General features: G+C 42.1%; 2 protein-coding genes across 2 annotated transcripts; both read left to right on the plus strand.

Moving 5' to 3' along the window:
- Positions 1-2,139: 2,139 nt before the first annotated feature.
- Positions 2,140-6,907, plus strand: LOC116258987 (hydroxyproline O-galactosyltransferase GALT5-like). The gene is made up of 7 exons (XM_031636558.2): positions 2,140-3,542; positions 4,085-4,317; positions 4,457-4,747; positions 4,855-4,983; positions 5,093-5,266; positions 6,183-6,290; positions 6,378-6,907. Exons 1-7 carry the CDS (start codon positions 2,564-2,566, stop codon positions 6,582-6,584), a joined length of 2,121 nt encoding a protein of 706 aa, XP_031492418.1. The 5' UTR covers positions 2,140-2,563; the 3' UTR covers positions 6,585-6,907.
- A 6,123-nt stretch (positions 6,908-13,030) lies between these two features.
- LOC116258453 (protein PHOSPHATE-INDUCED 1-like) lies at positions 13,031-14,269 on the plus strand. Its single transcript, XM_031635616.2, has one exon. It carries the CDS (start codon positions 13,149-13,151, stop codon positions 14,082-14,084), a length of 936 nt encoding a protein of 311 aa, XP_031491476.1. The 5' UTR covers positions 13,031-13,148; the 3' UTR covers positions 14,085-14,269.
- Positions 14,270-21,443: the final 7,174 nt, after the last annotated feature.

Genomic DNA, 21,443 nt, shown 5'->3' on the forward strand with positions numbered 1-21,443 from the left:
CTTAGTGCTGCGAATTCGGACAACCGTTTCTGGAAATTGTCCACCAAATGCACAACAACCAGTTATATATTCGGAATTGCGATTCTTTCCAACCGGGAAGATGCCGTGGGCCAATTAAAAAAGTCGGTGGCCGAACTGTTTGAGTCAATTCCAACCAAGGACACCTCCCCTTTGTGAAATATTAAACAAAAGCAGCATGATTCCCTTGGAAGAAGAAAGAATCAGGGAATGGGGCGAGCGATAATTGAGAGACACCAAAAGCGAGCTGTTTAATCAATGACTGTGATGGGATCGCATTTTTATATAATAATACTGCCTTAACCTCCAGTCCACTGGACATCATTCACTGTGAACGACTTAATTATACAACTCTTCTTTCAATACTTTAACCACTTTGTTCATAATTATAAGAGCTTTAGAAAGGAAAGCGAAGAAGAGAAGAGGTTTCAGGCTTCCTCTCCTTTGTTTGAAAAACTCCCAACCCAACTCATGTATGTATGTATGTGCCTTCACGCGGAAAGTGGCCGCCCGCCCTCTGCGTTGGCATCCATGTTTAAATATGAAAAGCTCATCTCCTTCTCTTTCCTACATCTGGATCTGGATTTCCATGCAGTCGGGTTGCTGCTTACTGGATCTAAATCCAATATAAATAAGGCTAACCTGTTGAATCCCCATTTATTTTGGCCCCATCATGAGAAATACAATACGAGATCGGGTTGGGCCGGACTACAAAGACCCGCAAATCTATCTCTGTGATACAAAACCAGGTAGAAACGGTCAATCGATGGAAGGGTCGGAGAAATTGAAGCAAAGTGAGGCCGAGTCTTCAGTGGAAGTCGGGCCTGATTTAGTTGACCCGAACCGCGTGCCTTAAGTCCCTCTCAAGACCGCTTAAATCAATTGGGTCCTGGGAGTTGTAGTTGACCCAACTCCAGTCTTTTGCATTGCTTCAATTTATTTCAAAATTTAAGTCCATGCCGAAGCTTGTGGAAAACGGAAGCATCCACCCATTATTCTGAATATATATATATATTTCATATATTTATCATTCCAGATTTGGTCACGGATTTACCTGAGAATTTGGAAACTTTACGGGACATGTCTTATCTTTATGCAGACCCAAATGTGTTCATGTCAAGCTATTCATTTGGTGCGGTGGGCAGGAGCCAAGAGATGAACTTGGTTCGAATATCTCTGACTAGTGAAGTCCGGCCCGTGGTTGCTGTCTTGTGCCTGATATTTGGATCCAGGTCCATGATCTGATGGCACTGGATCTCCTCATAAAGGTCCTCGATTCGCGTGCCTTTCTTTATTTATTATTCAAAACATTAGTTTATTCTTTTTCCTTTTCCACAAACTTTTCCCAGAAAAGGGAAACTCTTTTTTTTTTTTTTGTAATTATTTTTTCTTTTTTGGCGAACGCTGGGGTCGACTCACTCCAACGGCTAGCCAGGTGTTTTCGGCCGTATTATTCTATTCAACGCTCCCCACGAAATGTCCCAAATTAGCCCAACGCTTACTTGGTTTCACTCCCGGAGACCCGAACCTGGCTCTCTCGTTTGCAAAGTTTATGCTGCTTTCACGTGTGTTTTTCACTGTAATTTAATTCGGACGGAATTGGATGAGATTCCAGAGGATCCGACCCGGATTAGCATGACCTCTCAACGGGAGGGCTAAATTAGTAAAATGAGGAGAACGCTTCCTCATGGACTCGTTAAAACGGGCATCTGGCGATATTTTTGCGCTAATTTTATCTTAAAGCTCAATGCGTGCATTCCATTTCAAAATAACGACCTCGAAAAGCGGTTTCACATTTAACTTTCTCATGAAAACTATGTGTTATGTTCACATTTTCTGATCGGAAAATTGAGATGCATGAATTTATCGCCGAATTTTAAGAGAGCAGGAATGATCGCATGGACACGTGGATCTGCATGTCTAAAGCTCACCACAACTTTTGAAGGCCAAAACCGTTGTCCACTTCAAATTCAATTTCATTTTTGTCCCCAAACACAAAAAATGAAAAACGTTGAAAAATAAAATAAATTAAAATTAAATTAACCTCGTAGCTGCGGCAATAAATGTCGCCACTACAACGGTTATATCTTCCCCGACCCGAGACCTAACTTTATTTTCCGTTCAAGAAACCAAAAAGAAGAAAAAATTGGGAGTTAATAACAAGACTCCCCTTCTCTTTCTCCCCCTCCCTCTCCCTCTCCCTCCTACGATCCTTCCGAGCTCTCAGAGGAAAATCTTTTTCCTCGCTTTCCTTTTGGGGTCTTCCTTCCTCTCCTTTAAAACTTTCTCTTCCTCCGCTGGCTGTTATTTCTCCTTCTGCGTCTCCGCCCTATCGCCAGAGCTCCAGGGGGAAGGAAATCTGTTTCCAAGTGGGAAAAGGGAATCCCCCCGCTTCCGTTTTCCCCTCCCCCGGACGAGTCTCTATTTATTTTTGTGGCTTTCCTGCTCCGGGAAGCCGGTGCTTCCGTTTTTTGAGGGTTGGAGTTTTCCGCTAGGAGGGAAGGAGGCTGGTTTTCGCTGTTGGGGAGTCGCTGTTAGGGTTAGAATGAAGAAAGGGAGGGTGGATCAGGCGTCGGTGACGCGGAAACGGAGGTTCCTCTGCTTATTGTTCTTTGGCGGGGCCGCCTACCTCCTTTTCTTCAGCTTTCTTGAGGTGCCGGCCCTGCTGCGGAGCGGGGCCGGGGTCGGAGCCGGTGGCGATGAGATCGCGGATACGGACGGGATATGGAGCGTCGACGGGCGGCGGATGCTCCGGCGGGGAATAGAGGACGAGCCGCGTAGGAGCCAGGAGGATTGGGAGAAAAGGGAGGCGCCGTCCAGGCCGAGGGAGGTAGCTTTTAGGGTCACTCAGGGCTCCGTTAACACACCGACGTCGGCGTCGGAGAGGGACGCAGCTCAGCTGTCGCCACATGGGCGACGGATGCGGGAGTTTTCTATCGTCTCGAGTCTAGCCCTTGTCGTGGACGCGAAGAATTCTTCTTCTTCCGATCCATTGTCGTCTTCTGGTGATAGAGGGTTCACCGAGCTTCAGAAATCGGCAGCGCATGCCTGGTTATTGGGGAAGAAGCTGTGGGAGGAACTTGAGTCTGGTGTGACCGCTGCAGAAGCAGAGGAAAAGATTGACTCTCGGGCCGCGGCCATAGAGTCGTGTCCTCACTCAATCACGCTGACGGGGTCAGAATTCTCAGAGAAAGGGAAGATCCTCTTCCTCCCTTGCGGATTGACACTGGGTTCGCATATCACACTGGTGGGAACGCCCCGTCCTGCTCACCCAGAGTATGATCCGAAGATTTCCGCTCTCAGGGACGGAACGGAATCGGTGCTCGTTTCGCAGTTCATGCTGGAGCTTCAGGGGCTGAAGACAGTCGACGGTGAAGACCCGCCGAGAATCCTGCACTTCAACCCAAGGCTGAAGGGCGATTGGAGCGATAAGCCGGTGATTGAGCTCAATACTTGTTACAGAATGCAGTGGGGGACTGCTCTTCGCTGCGAGGGATGGAAATCTCGGTCCGACGAAGAAACGGGTAAGTTTTTTTGGTCGTTTCCACGGGATGTCTTTTACTGTCAATACTTTTTACTTGATTGTTTTTTATCTTTGGTTTTTGTGGATTGGAAGATTATGTACGGGTGGTACTCTAGAAATCGTACTTTGCTTTTCCGTTGATTGGGAAATCAAACGAGAGGCTTGCTACTCTTGCATTGAGAGTAGCCGTGTCGAACATCTTTCGACGAACTAACGGCGGAACTCGGAATCTTCTTGATGGCTTTAGTGATTTAAATATCTTTTCCTTGGAAACATTCACTTGAGAAACTTGTTTGGTTTGATTTCCTGCTTAATTCGAAAATTTTCAGGCTTGTTTTCGGTATTGTTCTCATTTAAGATCTATCGCCATACCATTCTTGTTGCTTATGAATTTTCGTATGAAATTGGCGAAACAACTAAAATCCATTCACTATTTAAATGTGTTTTGACAATTTTTTGTTTCTTGTAATTCCTTTGCTCAGTGTTAATGACAGTATTTGGAGTCATGTAGTCTGATAGTTGCGCTTTCTTGTGCATGGATAGTTGATAGTCTTGTGAAGTGTGAGAAGTGGATTCGAGATGATGATGATCATTCCGAGGAATCAAAGACTACTTGGTGGTTAAACAGGTTAATTGGACGAACCAAGAAGGTTACTTTTGATTGGCCATACCCATTTGTGGAGGATAAGCTGTTCGTTCTCACTCTTAGCGCTGGTTTAGAGGGCTACCATATCAATGTTGACGGAAGGCACGTGGTGTCTTTTCCTTATCGCACCGTAAGTACCATTATTTATTCAATTAAAAGCTGGAGAATCCGTTTTTCTGCTAGGGCGTAAACGATGTCAAGGCTGATGATGTAACTGAACTTTTTTTTTTCCTTTTCGCTCTTTGCATGCGATAAATTTTTGAACGCAGGGGTTTGTTCTTGAAGATGCAACTGGATTGTCGCTGAACGGAGACGTTGATATTCAATCTGTTTTTGCTGCGTCATTGCCTACTTCTCATCCTAGTTTTGCACCACAGAGGAATCTTGAGATGTCCGAGAAGTGGATAGCACCTCCAATACCTGATGGCCCGGTGGAACTGTTTATTGGAATTCTGTCTGCTGGCAACCATTTTGCTGAACGCATGGCAGTTAGGAAGTCTTGGATGCAATCTAAATTAATCAAATCCTCAAGGGTGGTAGCACGTTTCTTTGTTGCATTGGTGAGTTCAAGTTTTCACCTAGCCTCTTCTTTTGTCTCAATTTTATGGTTCTGTTAATGCATTCGTTTCAGATTATACTTATTGACCTTAGACTTAATTCGATGCAGCATGGCAGAAAGGAGGTGAATGTCGAGCTTAAAAAGGAAGCTGAATTTTTTGGTGATATCATAATTGTGCCGTTCATGGATAGCTACGATCTTGTTGTTTTGAAGACTGTTGCCATCTGCGAGTATGGGGTAAGTGGATTAAGTTGTCGGGGGTTGCGTATTCATTCTGTAGAAGCAAGCATTTGGCAGGACTGCATAAAACATTGCTCATGCCGGTAAGCACTATTTTCTTGTGCAGGTGCGTGCTGTCTCTGCTAAGTACATCATGAAATGTGATGATGATACATTTGTTAGAGTAGATGCTGTGATTAAGGAAGTAAAAAAGGTTGCAGAACACAGTAGCGTGTATGTTGGGAACATGAATTACTACCATAAGCCATTGCGCTTTGGTAAATGGGCTGTAACATATGAGGTATGGTTCATACTGCTTACTCATGGTCTTTCTTGTCTGTTTGTGTGACATTTTAGTTATCTCCTCTTCATTCTGATGCTAGTAGATGAATAGTTAGTTCGTTTATTGTGTATTTGATTTGTTGTTATATGATATGCTGCTACTTTTCTCATTTACAAAATTGATGCTCGCGCCTGCTTTTGCTCATATATGTATAAGTTGAACCTTCAAATGTCCAAGCAAGAGATTCTGCCTTTCCTACTTCCCAAACTGGTGGGGTTTACTTTGACTTAGATAGATTATTGAAAAAAGTAAAATGCTTCAATTATTAATGCTGTTTGGGCCTTTTCTCTGTTTAATTCAACTTTGTGCTCCTTTTATCTAAGGGTTCTCATATCATCCATGAAATTGTTAATTTCATTACAACCTTTAAAATTGTAATTTCATTACAACCTTTACTTTCTCTGTTTAATTCAACTTTGTGCTCCTTTTATCTAAGGGTTCTCATATCATCCATGAAATTGTTAATTTCATTACAACCTTTACTTTTCTTAATGTTTGTGATTGAATGAAGCATTTGGCTGCGTGCTTTTTTTTGAGTTTTCTGTACTTTGTTTCTCGTTAAGCCTTCAATTTGTCTGGCCTTTTATCTCATGGATTTATTGTAAAAAATGGTTGCTGGAAATTATCGATTTATTGTTAGTTTTCTAGTGATTGAATTCCAGCCGGGTACGCCTCTGTTCTTGATTCTGTGATTTGTTTTGACTTTGACTTTTTTGCGTTTGGTTTCTCTAGTCTTATTCTCTTCATGGTTAGTGAGAATTTTTTCTTCTTTTCTCGGACATTGATCTTATGATGAGTTGTAGTTTTTCAAAGACCAGAGACCACCAATTTACATCTCTCCCTCTCTCTCATAATTTTTTATTTTACGTTTCAGGAATGGCCTGAGGAAGACTATCCACCATATGCCAATGGCCCCGGATACGTAGTGTCATCTGACATTGCAGAGTTTGTGGTGTCGGAGTTTGAGAAGCACTCGTTGAGGGTAAGCAAGCGCGATGAACATTAGTAAAACCCTCATCTTCCACCTTTCTGAATTGTGTCTGACTAACGTTGAGCTTATGCAATGCAGTTGTTTAAGATGGAAGATGTGAGCATGGGCATGTGGGTTGAGCGGTTCAATGCCTCGGCGCCAGTTGAGTACCTCCACGACTTGAAGTTTTGTCAGTTTGGTTGCATCGACGACTACTTCACGGCACACTACCAATCACCTAGACAGATGATCTGCATGTGGGATAAATTGCAGAAGGGAAGAGCACAATGCTGCAACATGAGATGATACTGGGTCAGAGTTTTAGTGCCTCGGCATGAGTTTTGTATATTTCCTTGGGGTGGTGCCAAAGCCGGGGCTTCCCTTCCCTGTAGCTCTGCCGCCCCTTTACAGGTCGCCGCCCGCTCCATTCATTTAATTTTTTTTTCTCCCCCTCTCCTTGAGAAATCTTAGAAGCCCGGCACACAGATCCAGCTACCAGAACGAGCGATCAAATGCTTATTGTCCATGTATACTTGTCTTGTGAGAATTCCAGTTGGTTGGAATACGAGAATTCTAGTTTTTACTCATTTTGAAGTATTGAATTAGTCTCACCTTTCCGTGGATGTAAATTTTGCGGTATATATGTATTCAGTTTTACCCCTCCCAATTCAAGAGCTTATCTACCCCAACGTTTTGAGAATGCAAGGACGTCTTTTCTCCTCCTGTTTGAGCTTTATCCCGTATCACGTCATTATTCAGCATTTTCCAAACAATTGCTGGTCGTCACCATTTCAAAATGTCCAAACTGCTTTGTTTCTCATGACTGTAGGTATTTTCCACTTGCTTTTCATATGTTCCTTGCAAGTTTATCTGTTTATTTGTAGTTTTTTAAAACTTATTATTTTCTGCATTTTTTCTGATAAAACGAGAATAAAGTTGAGGACTATGCGTGAATAGTTGCTTTCTTCCTGTTTTCGAGTATAATAAGTAGTTGCTTTCGAGCTTCCTTTGCTATTAAAAAATTTACGTGTACCATCTAGCCGCTGGCCGAAAGTCGCCTGAGTGAGCCATTATCTGAGCGAGACAAAGCCGTTTTGGTCGACTCCGCCTGCTATATATACTTGAATGCTTTTTTGTCAAGGAAAGGATGACCGTAGTTCACGAGCAAAGCTTCTCATGTACTTCCCCATTCTTTTCCTCTCTGTGGCCATTTACTTTCGCAGCAACTTCAGTGAAGAAAAGGTGTACTAAAAACGATGAATGGCAGCTGTTTGCTTTTGTAAAGTGAATGTAAGCTCACATGAGAGAGAGAGAGAGAGGGAGAGAGAGCTGGAAAAGAAGATTCTCATGACCGTGATTCCATTGAACAACCTTGTGCGTGTGCACCTTTATCCATTTTTTTTTTGCCATGAGATAATTTATGCCCCATTGGGATGGCGGCCATGTCTATCTCACTTTTTGACATCATTCTCATCTTTTGTCCATACTGCTTTTTTGGTTTTAGTGGGGACGTAGGGTGGATCTTTGTATCCCTCAGTGATCACAGGGACACGGCTATAGTAATTGAAGTAAAAAAAAACGAAGATTTAACGAGATTCTACTCAGTAAATGGGTTGATTTATATTCCGGTCGTTCTGTCATTATGGTTGGCCCTTCCCTTTCACTGTATCAATATTGGTTACCTTGGGAATCATCAATAGAGCTTTTTCAAGACTGTTCTAACATTATAGGACTTGCTAAAAGTAAAATTCGGAAAAAAGAAGCCAATGTATGGGAGCCGTGCCATGTTGTGCACAGAACTCTGTGTTCTGATTTCATATTCTGACACGGTCTAATGTGGGGTTTCATGATCTAGTGTTGATAATAATTACATAAAAATGGTGTTAGACTAATAACAGCGCTCCTGCATCCACGGCTCATCCAGCTGGATCGAGCTCTTGAAATTCAAAGCATGTGTCGAAGACAAGAACAGAAGCTCGGTTTTGCTCAACTTGTATAAAATTGAGTAGTGATTCAACACGTTTCGAATATGAAAAATGGCATAGTTAATGACAATAACTTGTTGAAAGATGGTTCGATTTGGTTGCTGTCCAGCATTTGTACATTATTTGCAGAGAAATGTTGGCTGGCACGTGCACACTTTTTGCTTTGTCTTCAGAAAAGAAGGCCCCAAACTCCGTTCCACATGACTCGCTTTTTCTTGAACCTGCCAATTGCCATTACTAACATCATTGAAGCTCTCTAACCGGGTTGAGTTAAACGGTCCTGTGTCACAATCGCACGATAAAAACGAACCAGACTCCCGTTCACTAAAAGAGAAAAACTTCCACCTCAATTATGACACGCTTTTGTAGAAACTCATCTTCTTCAAAAATAATGGCGTCCAAGTGTCGGTGTAACAGTATCCGTCCTACCCATGATCCTTCACCGCATATGTTTCGGTTTAACGCAGAGTCTAAGGGGAAAAAAAAAATTTTCATGTTCTAATGGAAAAGGCAGGCCTTCATTTCATTCAGACGGCGGCCACCCACATATCTGTCACAAGTCACTATTAATGGTGCACTGAACTGCGTGCTGCGCTCTCGTTCGTATGGAAAGTTGTGGGTACCCGGCTGACAGTCTTTTCTTTTAACAGTTTAAAAAGGGAGACAATCAGATTATTTCTCCTGCAACATAGAAACGAAGAACTTTGGCATGTTGGAAAAAGTAACGATTCACAAGGTCTGATCGTTGTGAGTTGTGCTTATCATGATTACAAAGAAGTTAACCTGCCTCCTTACCTTCGTCCTTGTAAAATCCTTTGACCACCTCCAACTAAGTATATACATCGTCGAAATAAAGTCAGCACATTTGAACCTTCTTCGGGTTAGCAGTAAGAATTGAGGGCCTACTTCCTAAAAAAGTTTATGTGTATTTGTTCGTCGAAACCCAATCACTTATGTCAGTAAGTTTGCGTGTTTGCTGAAACAAGGGTGTGTCAGCTGAATGATAATGTATTTACTTAAATTCACCAATATGCTTTGTTGTACTCGTGAAGATCTTCCCACACTGGGCTATTCTTCATTTGGGTGTCACTGAAAGACCAATATGGAAGCATGAGAACAGAGATGAATCGTTTTACACAAAGATCACAAGGAATCAGCGCGGCATTTTCTCTAAGGATATGGACGCAAATGACATGCGAGTAGCAATAAGATTCAAATCCGTATAAACTATAAAGTAATGTTGCCCAACAAAAAAAGGAAAAAAGAAAAGAAAAGAAAAAGCCCACAGGCACACATGAGTCGCCCATTGAATTGAATCGTCCTGCCACCGAATCGAGCGATTCTGAAAAATGTGATATAGCGTTTCTGGCCAAGTTTGAATCTCTAAGTTTGAATTATGCTTGTCAGATTCAGGTTCAGCTTTAAGAAGATTCAGGTGCAAGTCGAATCCAATTAGGACAAATTCAGAAAATGCTAGAAACAAACCAAATCTGACTGGTTACATCTTCAGACATTTCTTTTTATTCGCTCACATGAACGATTTTAGAGTCATTGTCATCGTTCTTCTGTAAAATAATTAAGCAGCAAGCTAAAACGGGATATTTTAGGGTCATTGTCATTTCTTGGTGCATGTATCAAGTTTAAAGTTTAGTTAGTTTATACTGTTTGACTGCAAGTCAGACCCCAAGGGAGTATTTGATACCCTCGGGTCTCAGATCAGAGGCAGATTTGAGATTTTAAATTTATATAAAAATGAAGATTTGAGATCCTCAATGTGTGTTCAAATCTGATCGAATCTTAAACCCGCCCCCAAAACCTCAAAAATCTTAAATCCATGATTTTTACACTACGACATGGATTTGAGATCCACGTTAGGGATGAATGCCGAAATCCACAGTGGGGATTTCAGCTTTCGTGGACGGAGACATGATTTCCATTTTGATACGATCCAAACATTGGTGCGATACCCATAACTCAATCTTCTTAGCGGGATCGGCGTGGTCAGGAACTTAGGCTTCGCCAGGTCCAAAGCGCCCTACGTGCTTCAGACCCACATGAAAACGGGTCCAAAGATCTTCTTATGAATCATTTGCAAGTCATAAACTTTCGCAGAGGACAATATCCAGATCCTATAATACAATATGCAGGTCAAAATCTGGCTTTGTTCGACATTGTAAAGACCATGCTTCGTATCACAAAGCTAGTCTTAGTTAATCCCGAAGGATTTAGCACAACAACTCGTCTCGTTGAGTAATTGGTTGTTGGTTCGATTCTCATCAGCCTCAAACCAATGAATTATTCTAACCATACGTAAACCCATGCCAGCTCAATATAGCTCCATGTTTTTGCCTGCTTTATTTCAAGTTTGTTTGTGCATGTACCGGCTTCGGCTTTCGTTTTCCTTTTCATAAAATTAAAATTATAGGCATTCCACACGCACCGGAAAGAAACTCAACTGCTTAAAGCAATAGCGGAGTCAGCGTGGAGCTGGCTTGGGCGCTGCCACGCCACACGCCAACCCAAAACAGTCGAAGGTACTAGTACATAGTGCCCCATAGCAAAAAATTTGTGGCTCAGCCACTGCATAGAACGGTGATGTTCGAGGGGTTGCAAAGCCTGAAAATCGTGGGGCATTTCTTTAAGAAAAAGAATTGTTAGCCAAGCGTTGTTTCCACCAGCCAACTGGCATTGCCTGGCAAGGGAAGGCAGCGGAAGCCACCAGCCCTGTTTTTCTCTTGGCAGATGATCTAAACATCCTTAGTCTTTTGTTTTCAATTAAATACTATACAAGACTTTTCTTTTTTCTCATCGTGATTTTTTTTTTTTTTTTTTTATCGTTTTCAAGAGAAGATAACCCCTCCCCTTTTTCTAAGCCTCGCTTCAGAGAGCAGACTTTAGAGCCTTTCTATGGTGTAAGAGAGTAGTCGTGATAGAAATCAGGGGGTTTCTAAATTACACCTCCTTTGAAGTGGTCACCTTAGCTACATCTTGAGACACAAGACTTTACATTCAAATTAAACTGCAAACAAACACTTGTCTAAAACTTCTGTAATTTTGAGGTACGATTGCAAGCTGGAATTGAACTCATTGACGAAGGTGGGCTTTCTGCAATAGATGAAGATGGGGGGCCACATGCAGTTGGCCAGAAACCTGCTTCTTCATCTTAAACTTCTTTCCTCCGCTTTGAATTTTGCTTTCTTGCCTTTCCCTCGCTTTCTCTGTTTTTCGTATCTTCTCTGACTTAATACTTCTCAAAACATTTGCTTCCCTGCGTCGTATTTCTTCTTCACCAAAGCTGCTCTAAAGTCTAAAGCTCATCCTACTTCGTAATACTTTCTCCGGTCCGATCCGTCAGTCGTTGTGATACATCGGATTTTTGCTTATTTTATGCACCGAATTCGATTGAATATAGTTTACAATACATTTGCTTTCACTCGGAACCTTTTTCTATTGAACCGCAGACCTGACTATGGCTCTGTCAGCTGGTCTGTCAGTGCTTGCTGTTCTCTTCATTAAAATATACTTTAGAAAGGAATTAGATGCCATACTTTTTTGGTTCTTGCCGTCTAAACATAGCCCTCACGTTTGACTCATGTCTTGTCGCGGTCACGATCGAAAGGAACATATTGCCTGGTTTTCCGATCGGTGTTAGCCCGACTTCGCTTCCTACTCAATGAAAAGTCCACCCACCACCACACTGACTTTTGATATTTATAAATTCATCTTAGGAAAGAAAATTAGTCTCTGAATCTTGTACAAGTTAAATTGTTGATTAGTTAAATGTTTTCATGTGCTGAGTTTGTGTATTACATGATTTAATTTGTTGACCAGCTCTCATATTCACGAACTTTGAGCCTTTGAATTTTAATATTGTTAAATTTTAAGTCTTAGTCAGATGGCGAAAGGCATATTCAAGTAGCAGGCGTGATTGGATCGAACACTCACTATCTAAACATGCAAGCTGGCAGTTCGAAGAGCTATCCGAAGCAATCACATCTCCAATCGATCCTCAACAAGAACTTAGAAAACCAGTTGATACAAACAAAGGCAGAAAGCAAATGCCAAGAGGGGAATGTGAAGGAGAAAACTCTGAACTTGTGTTTTGGTGTTATCCTCTTCTTGATCGTCGTCTGAGTTTGATACTCTCGCATGCTTTTTTTCATGCCGACATTTCCCAGTACTTTTCAGAAAAGCAGAAAGAACCAAACAAACACTCGATCGGATCGATCCACAGATCTCTTTTTCTCGCTCGGACTTTTCCGAGGTGTGACTATGTCTATGGCCCATCTCCGTCCTCCATTACCTTGGTCGGTTCAAATCTAGCCACCCAGGGGTCCAGACCCACTCTCACCAACCAGGGTGCCGGGGATGTGGGACCGACTAGAAATCGCTTGGAGGACATGTGTGTTGACCTAAAAGGTGGCAACGGCGGGTTGGCTTTGACCACCAAATGCCAATGCAAGCCCTTTTGAGTGGTGTGTGTGTGTTTAGTCCTCTGTTTTGGACCGTTTGCTCTTTTGCATCGCTCGAACAAAAGGTGGCACACGTATAATTCATATGATGCCAAGGGAATTCTCAATGAGGAAAATTTAAAAAATGAAAAACTGAAGGGCAAAGGCACGCGCCAAGAAGAGCTTTGGCCCCCACGCTCTCAATCATTGTTTGGACCAAGCAGGAAGGAAGGTGATCAGAAGGAGAGGAAATCGACGACTTCTTCAATCCTCTCTCTCTGTCAGCTGCTCTCTCACTCTCTATTTAAGCACCACCTCCGTCTCCAGACTCTGCAGAACAAAGCAAAGCTTGCAAGCTTAATTTGGTGCATCTCAAGTACCTTACCATTTTCCATACTTAAGAGAGCGTTTCACCAGAGACAGTAGACGAAAGAATGGGAGTGCCCATTTTTGTGAAATCCCTCATCTTCTTGAGCTTTCTGCAGGTGTGTCTCGGAAGCAGGAGGCTTACTGCTTTGGTGCAGCAAACTCCACCTGCTCTCACTTACCACAGCGGTGCCCTTCTCCAGGGCAACCTCCAAATCAACATCGTCTGGTATGGCCAATTCACGGCAGCTCAGAAATCTATCGTTGGTGATTTTCTCAGTTCTCTCAACCAGAGGGGCCAAGAGAAGAGCCCGTCCGTGTCCTCTTGGTGGAATCTCATAGAAGGGTACATGGCCAAGGCGCACAGAGCAGGCACTGCTACGGTGGTGCTGGGAAAGCAGGTGCTGGATGAAAAGTGCTCGCTGGGGAAGTCGCTCAAGAGGACCCAAATCAGCGGCCTGGCCGCCAAAGCTGCCGCTGCCAATGGCATTACTCTGGTTCTCACGGCCAAGGATGTTGCGGTGGAGGGCTTCTGCATGAGCAGCTGCGGCCTCCACGGCTCCGCTCCCATGGGAGGCATGAAGCAGAGATTTGCCTACATCTGGGTGGGCAACTCCGAGACCCAATGCCCAGGCCAGTGCGCTTGGCCATTCCACCAGCCTCTCTATGGGCCTCAGACCCCGGCGTTGGTGGCACCAAACGGCGATGTGGGTGTGGATGGTATGATCATCAACATTGCTAGCATGTTGGCTGGGACGGTGACCAACCCTTATGGAAATGGCTTCTTCCAAGGCCCTGCTACTGCTCCTCTGGAAGCTGCATCAGCCTGCCCGGGGATATACGGAAAGAATGCATACCCAGGGTACGCAGGGGACCTGCTGGTGGATTCAAGCACCGGCGCAAGCTATAACGCGAATGGGGTCAATGGGCGTCGGTATCTGTTGCCTGCTCTGTGGAACCCGACTACCTCTGGTTGCTCTACACTTGTTTCCTTGGCTCGATAGGTAATATTAATAAAGTTAAAAAGCAAGAAAGTTGATAGTATTACCTATATAAAGTTTTCACTTACATGTATCAGGAGCAGCTGCTAGACTTCTTCTTCATCCCTCGTTCTGTATTTTTATGCTGCAGCAGCTTGAGGTTTTCTTTGTAAGCAGTGAGTGAATATATTAATTGGCATTTAGTTCCAGTTATTTGAGTTGACTCATAAAGAGAGGAGATACCAAGGATATCGAAATTGATGACTCATGTTGTTGCCTTAGCTTTTCTTTTCTTGTAATGCTGTCCAAGACCCTCAGTCAAGTCCCAAAAACTGTGTCCTCATAATGCTGTGGGAGACCCTCAATCAATCAACACCCAATTCCATCGTCCTGCTTATTATGAAAGGTTGCGTGCAAAGTTTAGGGGGGGAATTTATGATAAGGCATCGGACTAATTAAAGGTGGAGTTTGTAATCTAACTCTAATATTAAAACAGCATGATTCCAACTTAAGAAACGAAGAGGTAATCAAGTTTTTTTTTTTTTTCGCCATAAACCCAACGGCTTAAAAGTTAAAAAGCAGCTCATCAACAGTTTAATTACGGGATTTGTGACTTTATAACTTTGAAAACATTGTTTTGGAATTTCTTTAGAGAGAAATCTAATTCCATCACAAGCCAAAGATCCCAACTTGGGCATAACCCTGATCAAGCAAACAGGAAAAGTTAGATCTAAAACGTTTGCAGACCCAAAGGAGTTGTCATATTGGAAAAGGCGCCCGTGGCTGTTATACACTCAATCCTGGTTTCAATTTTCATAAGCGACCATTCTTTCAATTGATGGCGATGGCTTTAGGAGCATTAAAAGCAACAGAAAAGATAAGTTTTCTCACCATTCCGCCAGATTGCATGAAACAGCAATATTCTGTGAACGGGATTCCCATCAAACGCGCTCTTAAAGAGTCTTAGACCTTAAATAAATCTACTGGGTCATATTTGGTAGGCATGATTTAACATGAAAATTTCAGCTGTGATTGTTATAAATTGGCCGCCCTTGTAACAAGTGTTGGGATCATGTCAAAAACATAATCACCATTCCCCATCGCATCAACTTCTTGTATTTCACATTAAAATCTAGAAATATCCTACCACGTTCAAATCCGGGTTTTTCCAAGAAACACCCGATATCTGTGATCGTGGAGCGTTGGAAGAATTCTCCTGAACAAGTTCTAAGATAGCAATTTCTTGCCACACATTCCCGATCGTTGAAAGTTAAAATATTTTACGATACGGAAAGCTGATTAATGTAAGCGTCTCACATGACGTTGTTTATTTTCGATGAGTATAAATCCAGAGTAGCCCGTCAAACTTTGGATCTAGTTCACCCACACGGAACAATTTGCTAGGTGGTCTAGGCCTGGCTGAGCTAGTATTATCATTCACTTATCCAATTCAATTTCTGATTTTGATCATTCAATTTCCGATTTTTACCACTCAGTTGTCGACGTGAAACTTCAAAATCGCCTTATAATTTTACGTTGGAGCACGCTGCCCAAATGGGCAAACCGCAGAAACTCTCCATTCATGTTCGTGTTCGCTACATCCATCAATTGCCAATTTTTAGCATCAACTTTTACATGGAACTCTTTCAGCCCCTCAAAACTTTCACAAAATATTAGTGACCCGTCGCTTGCAATTGCAAGAAAATCACAATAGTGGCACTCTATATCACAAATTTTCTCGCTGTGTCCTGGAAATGTCAAGAGCCCTTTAGCTCTTCTTTCTGCGTTGTTCTTTACCAGTTTGATCAAAGTCGATAACAGTCTTGACCTCATTCTCGTAAAATGTTTAAAAAATTAGGAAAAGTTATTGGTATATAAGCTTCAGACAAAAAAAAAAAAAAGAAAAATGATAACGTCCATAGTATATTTTTTCAAATATCAACTCAAAGTATATAGTGACAAAGTTAAAACATAAGGAAAGTGTTACCTTGAAAGCAGATCTGGTACCTTGAATGAATGAATGACGTTAAGATTGAGGGCTTCAGCATTCTGCCTACACGTTTTATGTCTTCTTTGTAACTTTCGGTGGCAGCCAACTGCTTTGGTAGTTATATTTCCATTTCATCGGCATATATTGTACATTTGGGTCAAGATCTGATGACCGGAATGGAGAAGTTCGTGAACACCCTTTAAATGACTGAGAACATTATCCTTTAGGGCCCGTTTGATGGGCGGGGTAAATTGAAAAGGGAGGGAAAAAATGGTACGGGCGGGTGAAATGTCACCCGCACTACTAAAAATGCATCAAAACGGAGTGAAATATTTCAGTCCGTTTAACACAAAAGAGAGCGGGTGAAATTCCACCCGCTCGCCAGTCCGAGCTGGCAGCTCGGACTTTCGAGCGGGTGGAATTTCACCCGCTCGACACCCTCCCCTCCCGCTCTCGCTCTCGTGCTATGGCCAGAACCCGCTCGACACCCTCCCCTCCTGCTCTCGCTCGACAATGGTGAAACCCTCGACGCCCTCGTCTCCGTCTGAAACCCTCGACAATTTCAGTTGCTCTCCCTCTTTTCTCCGACTTCAAGCAGCAACGGTGAAACCCTCGACGCCCCTCGTCTCCGTCTGAAACCCTTGATAAAGAAACCCATCAAACTTCTGTTACTAGCTGGAGGAGATGAGCACTTTGTTTATGGAGAGGAGATCGACGACATGAGTAGAGTACCCGATCGAGTGGTTTTCCCCATTGTATAAAACACACCAGTGTAAAGTGTTAGCTCTAGCCATCGATCGTCCAGACGTTCAAATACTAGACCTGGAGCTATGGAACTCTGTTTTTCATTCTAATGTATCCCATATTCATCCTGAACTCTGGTTAATTGGAGACTTTGCTGTCAAAAGGTTCCTCAAGTTCATACGATCTTGACTCCAAAGTTTTAAATTGTTGAAAAGGCGAACATAAGTATGGCAGGTTGTATAAACAAGTATGCTAATTAAGGTCTCCAACTACATCGATGGTCTGTTATTTTTTGAAGAGAGACACCAAGAAAAGGGGAAATCTGTATTGCTTTTTTTTTTTGGCAAGCTTTACTCAATTGGCAAGCGCTGTTGACTGAGTTCTTTATTTTTCATGATAAAGTTAAAGCTTGAGATATTGATTTTTTCATAAAAATGTACGTAACAAGCTCGACGGAAGGTACAGAGAAGGCCAGATTTAAAGATGCGATTTTATCGAACTGACAGGCGACATTGAACATCTTAGAGGAGACAGGAAGGTAGGAAATAATTAATGATGAGGACGAACGGGCGTGTTCGGACTGATCTCTCCATCTTAGCTTGCGTATTAAGAGGAGAAACAGAATTTCATAGTCATCTTCTTTCTGATTAGGTATGGACATGTTAGACATCTAGATTTAACAGTTAACACGATGATCCCGGAAGCAACTCTTAGAAGGATTCATGAACCACAGTAGCCAAGTATCACGGCGTCCGGTCAAGTGCTCAGGGTCGGAGGTAGGATTTTTGTTATGGAAAGACCGAATAGTTGAGGGACTTACTTTCACAAGGGCCAATATATATATATAACCTGCTTAGCATGCGAATGTTGCTTTTGTGATTCCAAAACATTCCATATTCCAATGTGATTACCCGTCACGAGCTCAAACACAAAGTGGTATAGAAGCATGTGATCAGTACTTCAATGCTCCTTGATCAAAGCAAATCTCTCTTGATCCCGCAATTCTCATTCACGGGAACGGTGACATGTGATGGCGAAATCACAGATGCGGTTCACGGATCAACATCTGATTTCTCAAATTTGTGACGAGAACATGCATAGAATGGAGCGAGTACATGTATAGTAGGTCCAAGGACGACGACGGCGTGATAACACATCAAGTGTCTCCTTGACGCTACCGGATTTCTTGAAACCTACAGACACCGGATTTTACCACTGTATAAAGTGAAGTTTTAAAATTCTCGGTATGCATGTAGCCAAAACTTCATATTCAGGAAAAAAGTATATCGCCTAAGATCTCATATCCAAGGACACAAATGCAGCGTAATTAAGGGTCATTGGTACTCTAGATGAACGACATTTGGAATATCTCAATTGGACAATGAGATGAAGCACACATATATCTCTAATATAATGTTGAAGGCTCCCAAACATCTTTATGTCCTGTAGCTATTGCAGAGGACTAGCTAACTTATAATGCCACAATTTTTGAACTACAAGCAACAATGTCTTTTTGCAATTTTGCATCTTCAATAATGGAGGCTGGCCCTGCCCGGCCCGGCCCCTCAAGAGAGTCACTTTCATGAGGCCCAATAATTTAAGAGGAGGCTGAGCCATGGAGGCCTGTCGCCCTATACTCAAGAGAAACAAAAGGTCAAGGAAGAGGAAAAACCCAGTAAAACCATGCGGATGCATTGCATATGAATGTGTATGGGATTTACTGTTTTCGAGTGAGGGAAAAACCGAAATCAGCACTGTGATAGACTTGAATGAGAAAGAGAGACCCGAGATTCTCTATCAATCAATGGAGAAGAATGTTGCGAATATGGGACCTACCAAAAACCTAATCACATGATTGAGGGGGGGAAGAAAATCAGAAAAATATTTGTTAGGGTTGGAAGATATTGGCCAGCCGTGCCCATTCCGGGGGAAAGAAGATTTTCGGTGCATTTGATCCTGTTCCAGAACTTCCGTGTTCATGAACTCGGAGTTTCAGATTAACAGCTGGAAGATATATGGTAGTCGAGAACTTGGTTGCATTTGGCCGAGGTCGTGAACTTGGTCCGTTTCACTTATCTGTTCGACTCCTGATCCTGTTTGGAGTCATCATCTCGCGTTTGTCTGGACTTGATAAAGTTCAACGATAGGGCAGAAGCCGGCTGAATAGGAATGCTTCGACGTTTGTCTGATGTCTAAGCTTTTCACAAGGCTCGCATGGTTCCACATTAATGCTTGGAAAGATGCAAAATTGCAGCCACATGATTCATTAATCCTTCGTTTAATAGCTCTGAACGCCATTAATCCTTGTGGGGCACAAATGAATTGAGCTAATCTCTGCGAGTATTTTCGTTGTTTTTTTTTTTTTACTATTCTCGTCGCCATGCGTCCTTATAGGGTTGTTTGACAGTAGAAATAGTAAGGTGTTGTCTCTTGCATCTGTTTCAAAGATCTGGACATTCATATAATATAACTTTGTAATACATCTTTTCATGAGTTTATCTTAATTTTTTAAGCAAGTTACATGAAGGGACATGCGACTATTATTGTTACCAAATAACCCCTAAGAACTGCATGTTTAAGCTCCTAATTATTCCCACCTAGAAACATGACACTCTTATGTGTGAATGAACAAATGTGATAAAAATCAATGACTGAAAGGAATTGGCCAGGCTACCAATTTAATGTAACTTTCCACGATTTAGCTGGCAAAAAATATTATTCTACCAATTTTAAAACTAAATATATGTGTTAAACATAAAACTTTAAAATATTTTTAAAATGATAAATACCAAAAAATACTGTGCAACAGATGAGATTGTTATATTGACAGTGGATGGTGGGCTGGTGGGACTGTTGTAGAGAACTGTTATGAAAAACCGAAGTCTAGGAAGGCACTTTCGTCCTTATAATGGCAGAAGTCTTCCATTGAACTTAAAGCAGGAGCATTTTAGTCATTTCCAATCGAGAATATACGGTTCTTTGTTAGGGACCATAGGTCCATAACATATAATCCACTCTGCATCTGCTAATAGTTTCCCTGCAAAAGGTTAACCAGTCTTAGTAGTGCCTACTGCCCCATTGCCCTTCTGACGATCATTTTAAATGCCAGTCTGTAGTCCTTAATTTTTCTTACAACTATTAAAAAAGAGACTCTAGCCGGTAAAACCAGGGATCCATGTCAAGCAAATCAGGAACACAAGGCTTGTATTCGAGTTTGTAACCAAAAGTTGACCCGTTTAACGATTTACTTTTCTCTCCTGAAAAGGTAGATAGAAGACAAACGTAATAACAAATAACCGACGGCACATTGACATTGGCTGGCAGTCCTCTCCGGCCGGTAAAAGTTTTCCGGCTAACTCTTTCTTTTCCCCAGCAAAGAGCAGTACACCTGTCTGCTGCCATTGTTGTTTGCCTTTTGTCTCTCCACGCTTTCTTTGTGAACAAATCTTAGAATCTCGGTATGGCCCTACCTGCGAGCAACATATTTGGCAGCGCATGCCCAAAACCGACCTGCCTTTTAATTGCCATCTCTGCGGTGCTAACAATATTCAAACGCGTCTCTGAAAAAAAGTCGGGAAACTTTTTCGTCTCCTTTTGCTCCTTTTTTCAACAAGTATCCTTCATTGAGGATGTTGACAAGAGCAGTTGTGAGAATCACGTCTCACTCCCTCCGTGATTGAAGGAAAGGTTATTTATCCCCAACTCCTAGTCCAAGACAACCGTGCATGCCTGTAGTTTCTTCTACCTCTTCCAATTAGGCTCCAAATTCTGCTAGTTAACTTTCAAACAATCGTATGATCACCTAAACGTAGAATATCTCTTAACGCAGATTGGAAGTTAAGGATGGCAAATACCCTAAGGTTTTTAATTTATATATAATAATCAACATTGAATTGTATTCCTTAAATAAACTTGGTTGTCTAGAGAGACTTGGTTGTCAGAGAAATTTCCGTTTACCAAACAAATACTAGATCGAGAAGACCAGAACAAACATGAATTAAATAATTCGGATGTTGAAAAAAAAAGTTCATTGCGAAATATGTACATATATATATAATGTGTGTGTGCTTCTATTTCCACATCTACGTGCTATCCACCAATGTAGTTTTTGAAATCCGGCCGTCTGGCAGGCGGACAACAGCTGTGTCAGGACCCCCTCAGGCTCCGACTCTTGTTTTCCACTGTATATATAGGACAGTATATTATGAGAAAGGCGCCGTTGCCGTGTCCTATTACATTTATTTTTTTGCTACTTCTTAGAAATAGATGAGGGACAGTGGCAGTATTACGTTTCATTTTTGCTATCACTTGGAAGTAGATGAAGGACAGTGCAGCAAAACTTTGTTGCATGCGATGATCGCTTTTCTTTCCATTGGCACCTCTGAGTTAATTCGTTGTAGCACTTACCAATTTAATATAGAACCCGGCCGGATATCCGGTCCTATATTAAACTTTTTGAGCAATTTATAAGTATGATTCATTAAGTTATAAGACATTCCTAGAAGAGCCAGAATGTCGCGAATAGGTGATTATGGAGTTTCTATCAGTACCAATTAACATGTTCTTACCTTTTAAATAGTTCTCTTATAATCCATGAAAATCAAACATGGTTTAAGAAACCCTTCCACATGTACTTGACTTTAAAATTT

Source organism: Nymphaea colorata, chromosome 8 (genome assembly GCF_008831285.2).
Source record: "Nymphaea colorata isolate Beijing-Zhang1983 chromosome 8, ASM883128v2, whole genome shotgun sequence".
NCBI lineage: Eukaryota > Viridiplantae > Streptophyta > Magnoliopsida > Nymphaeales > Nymphaeaceae > Nymphaea > Nymphaea colorata.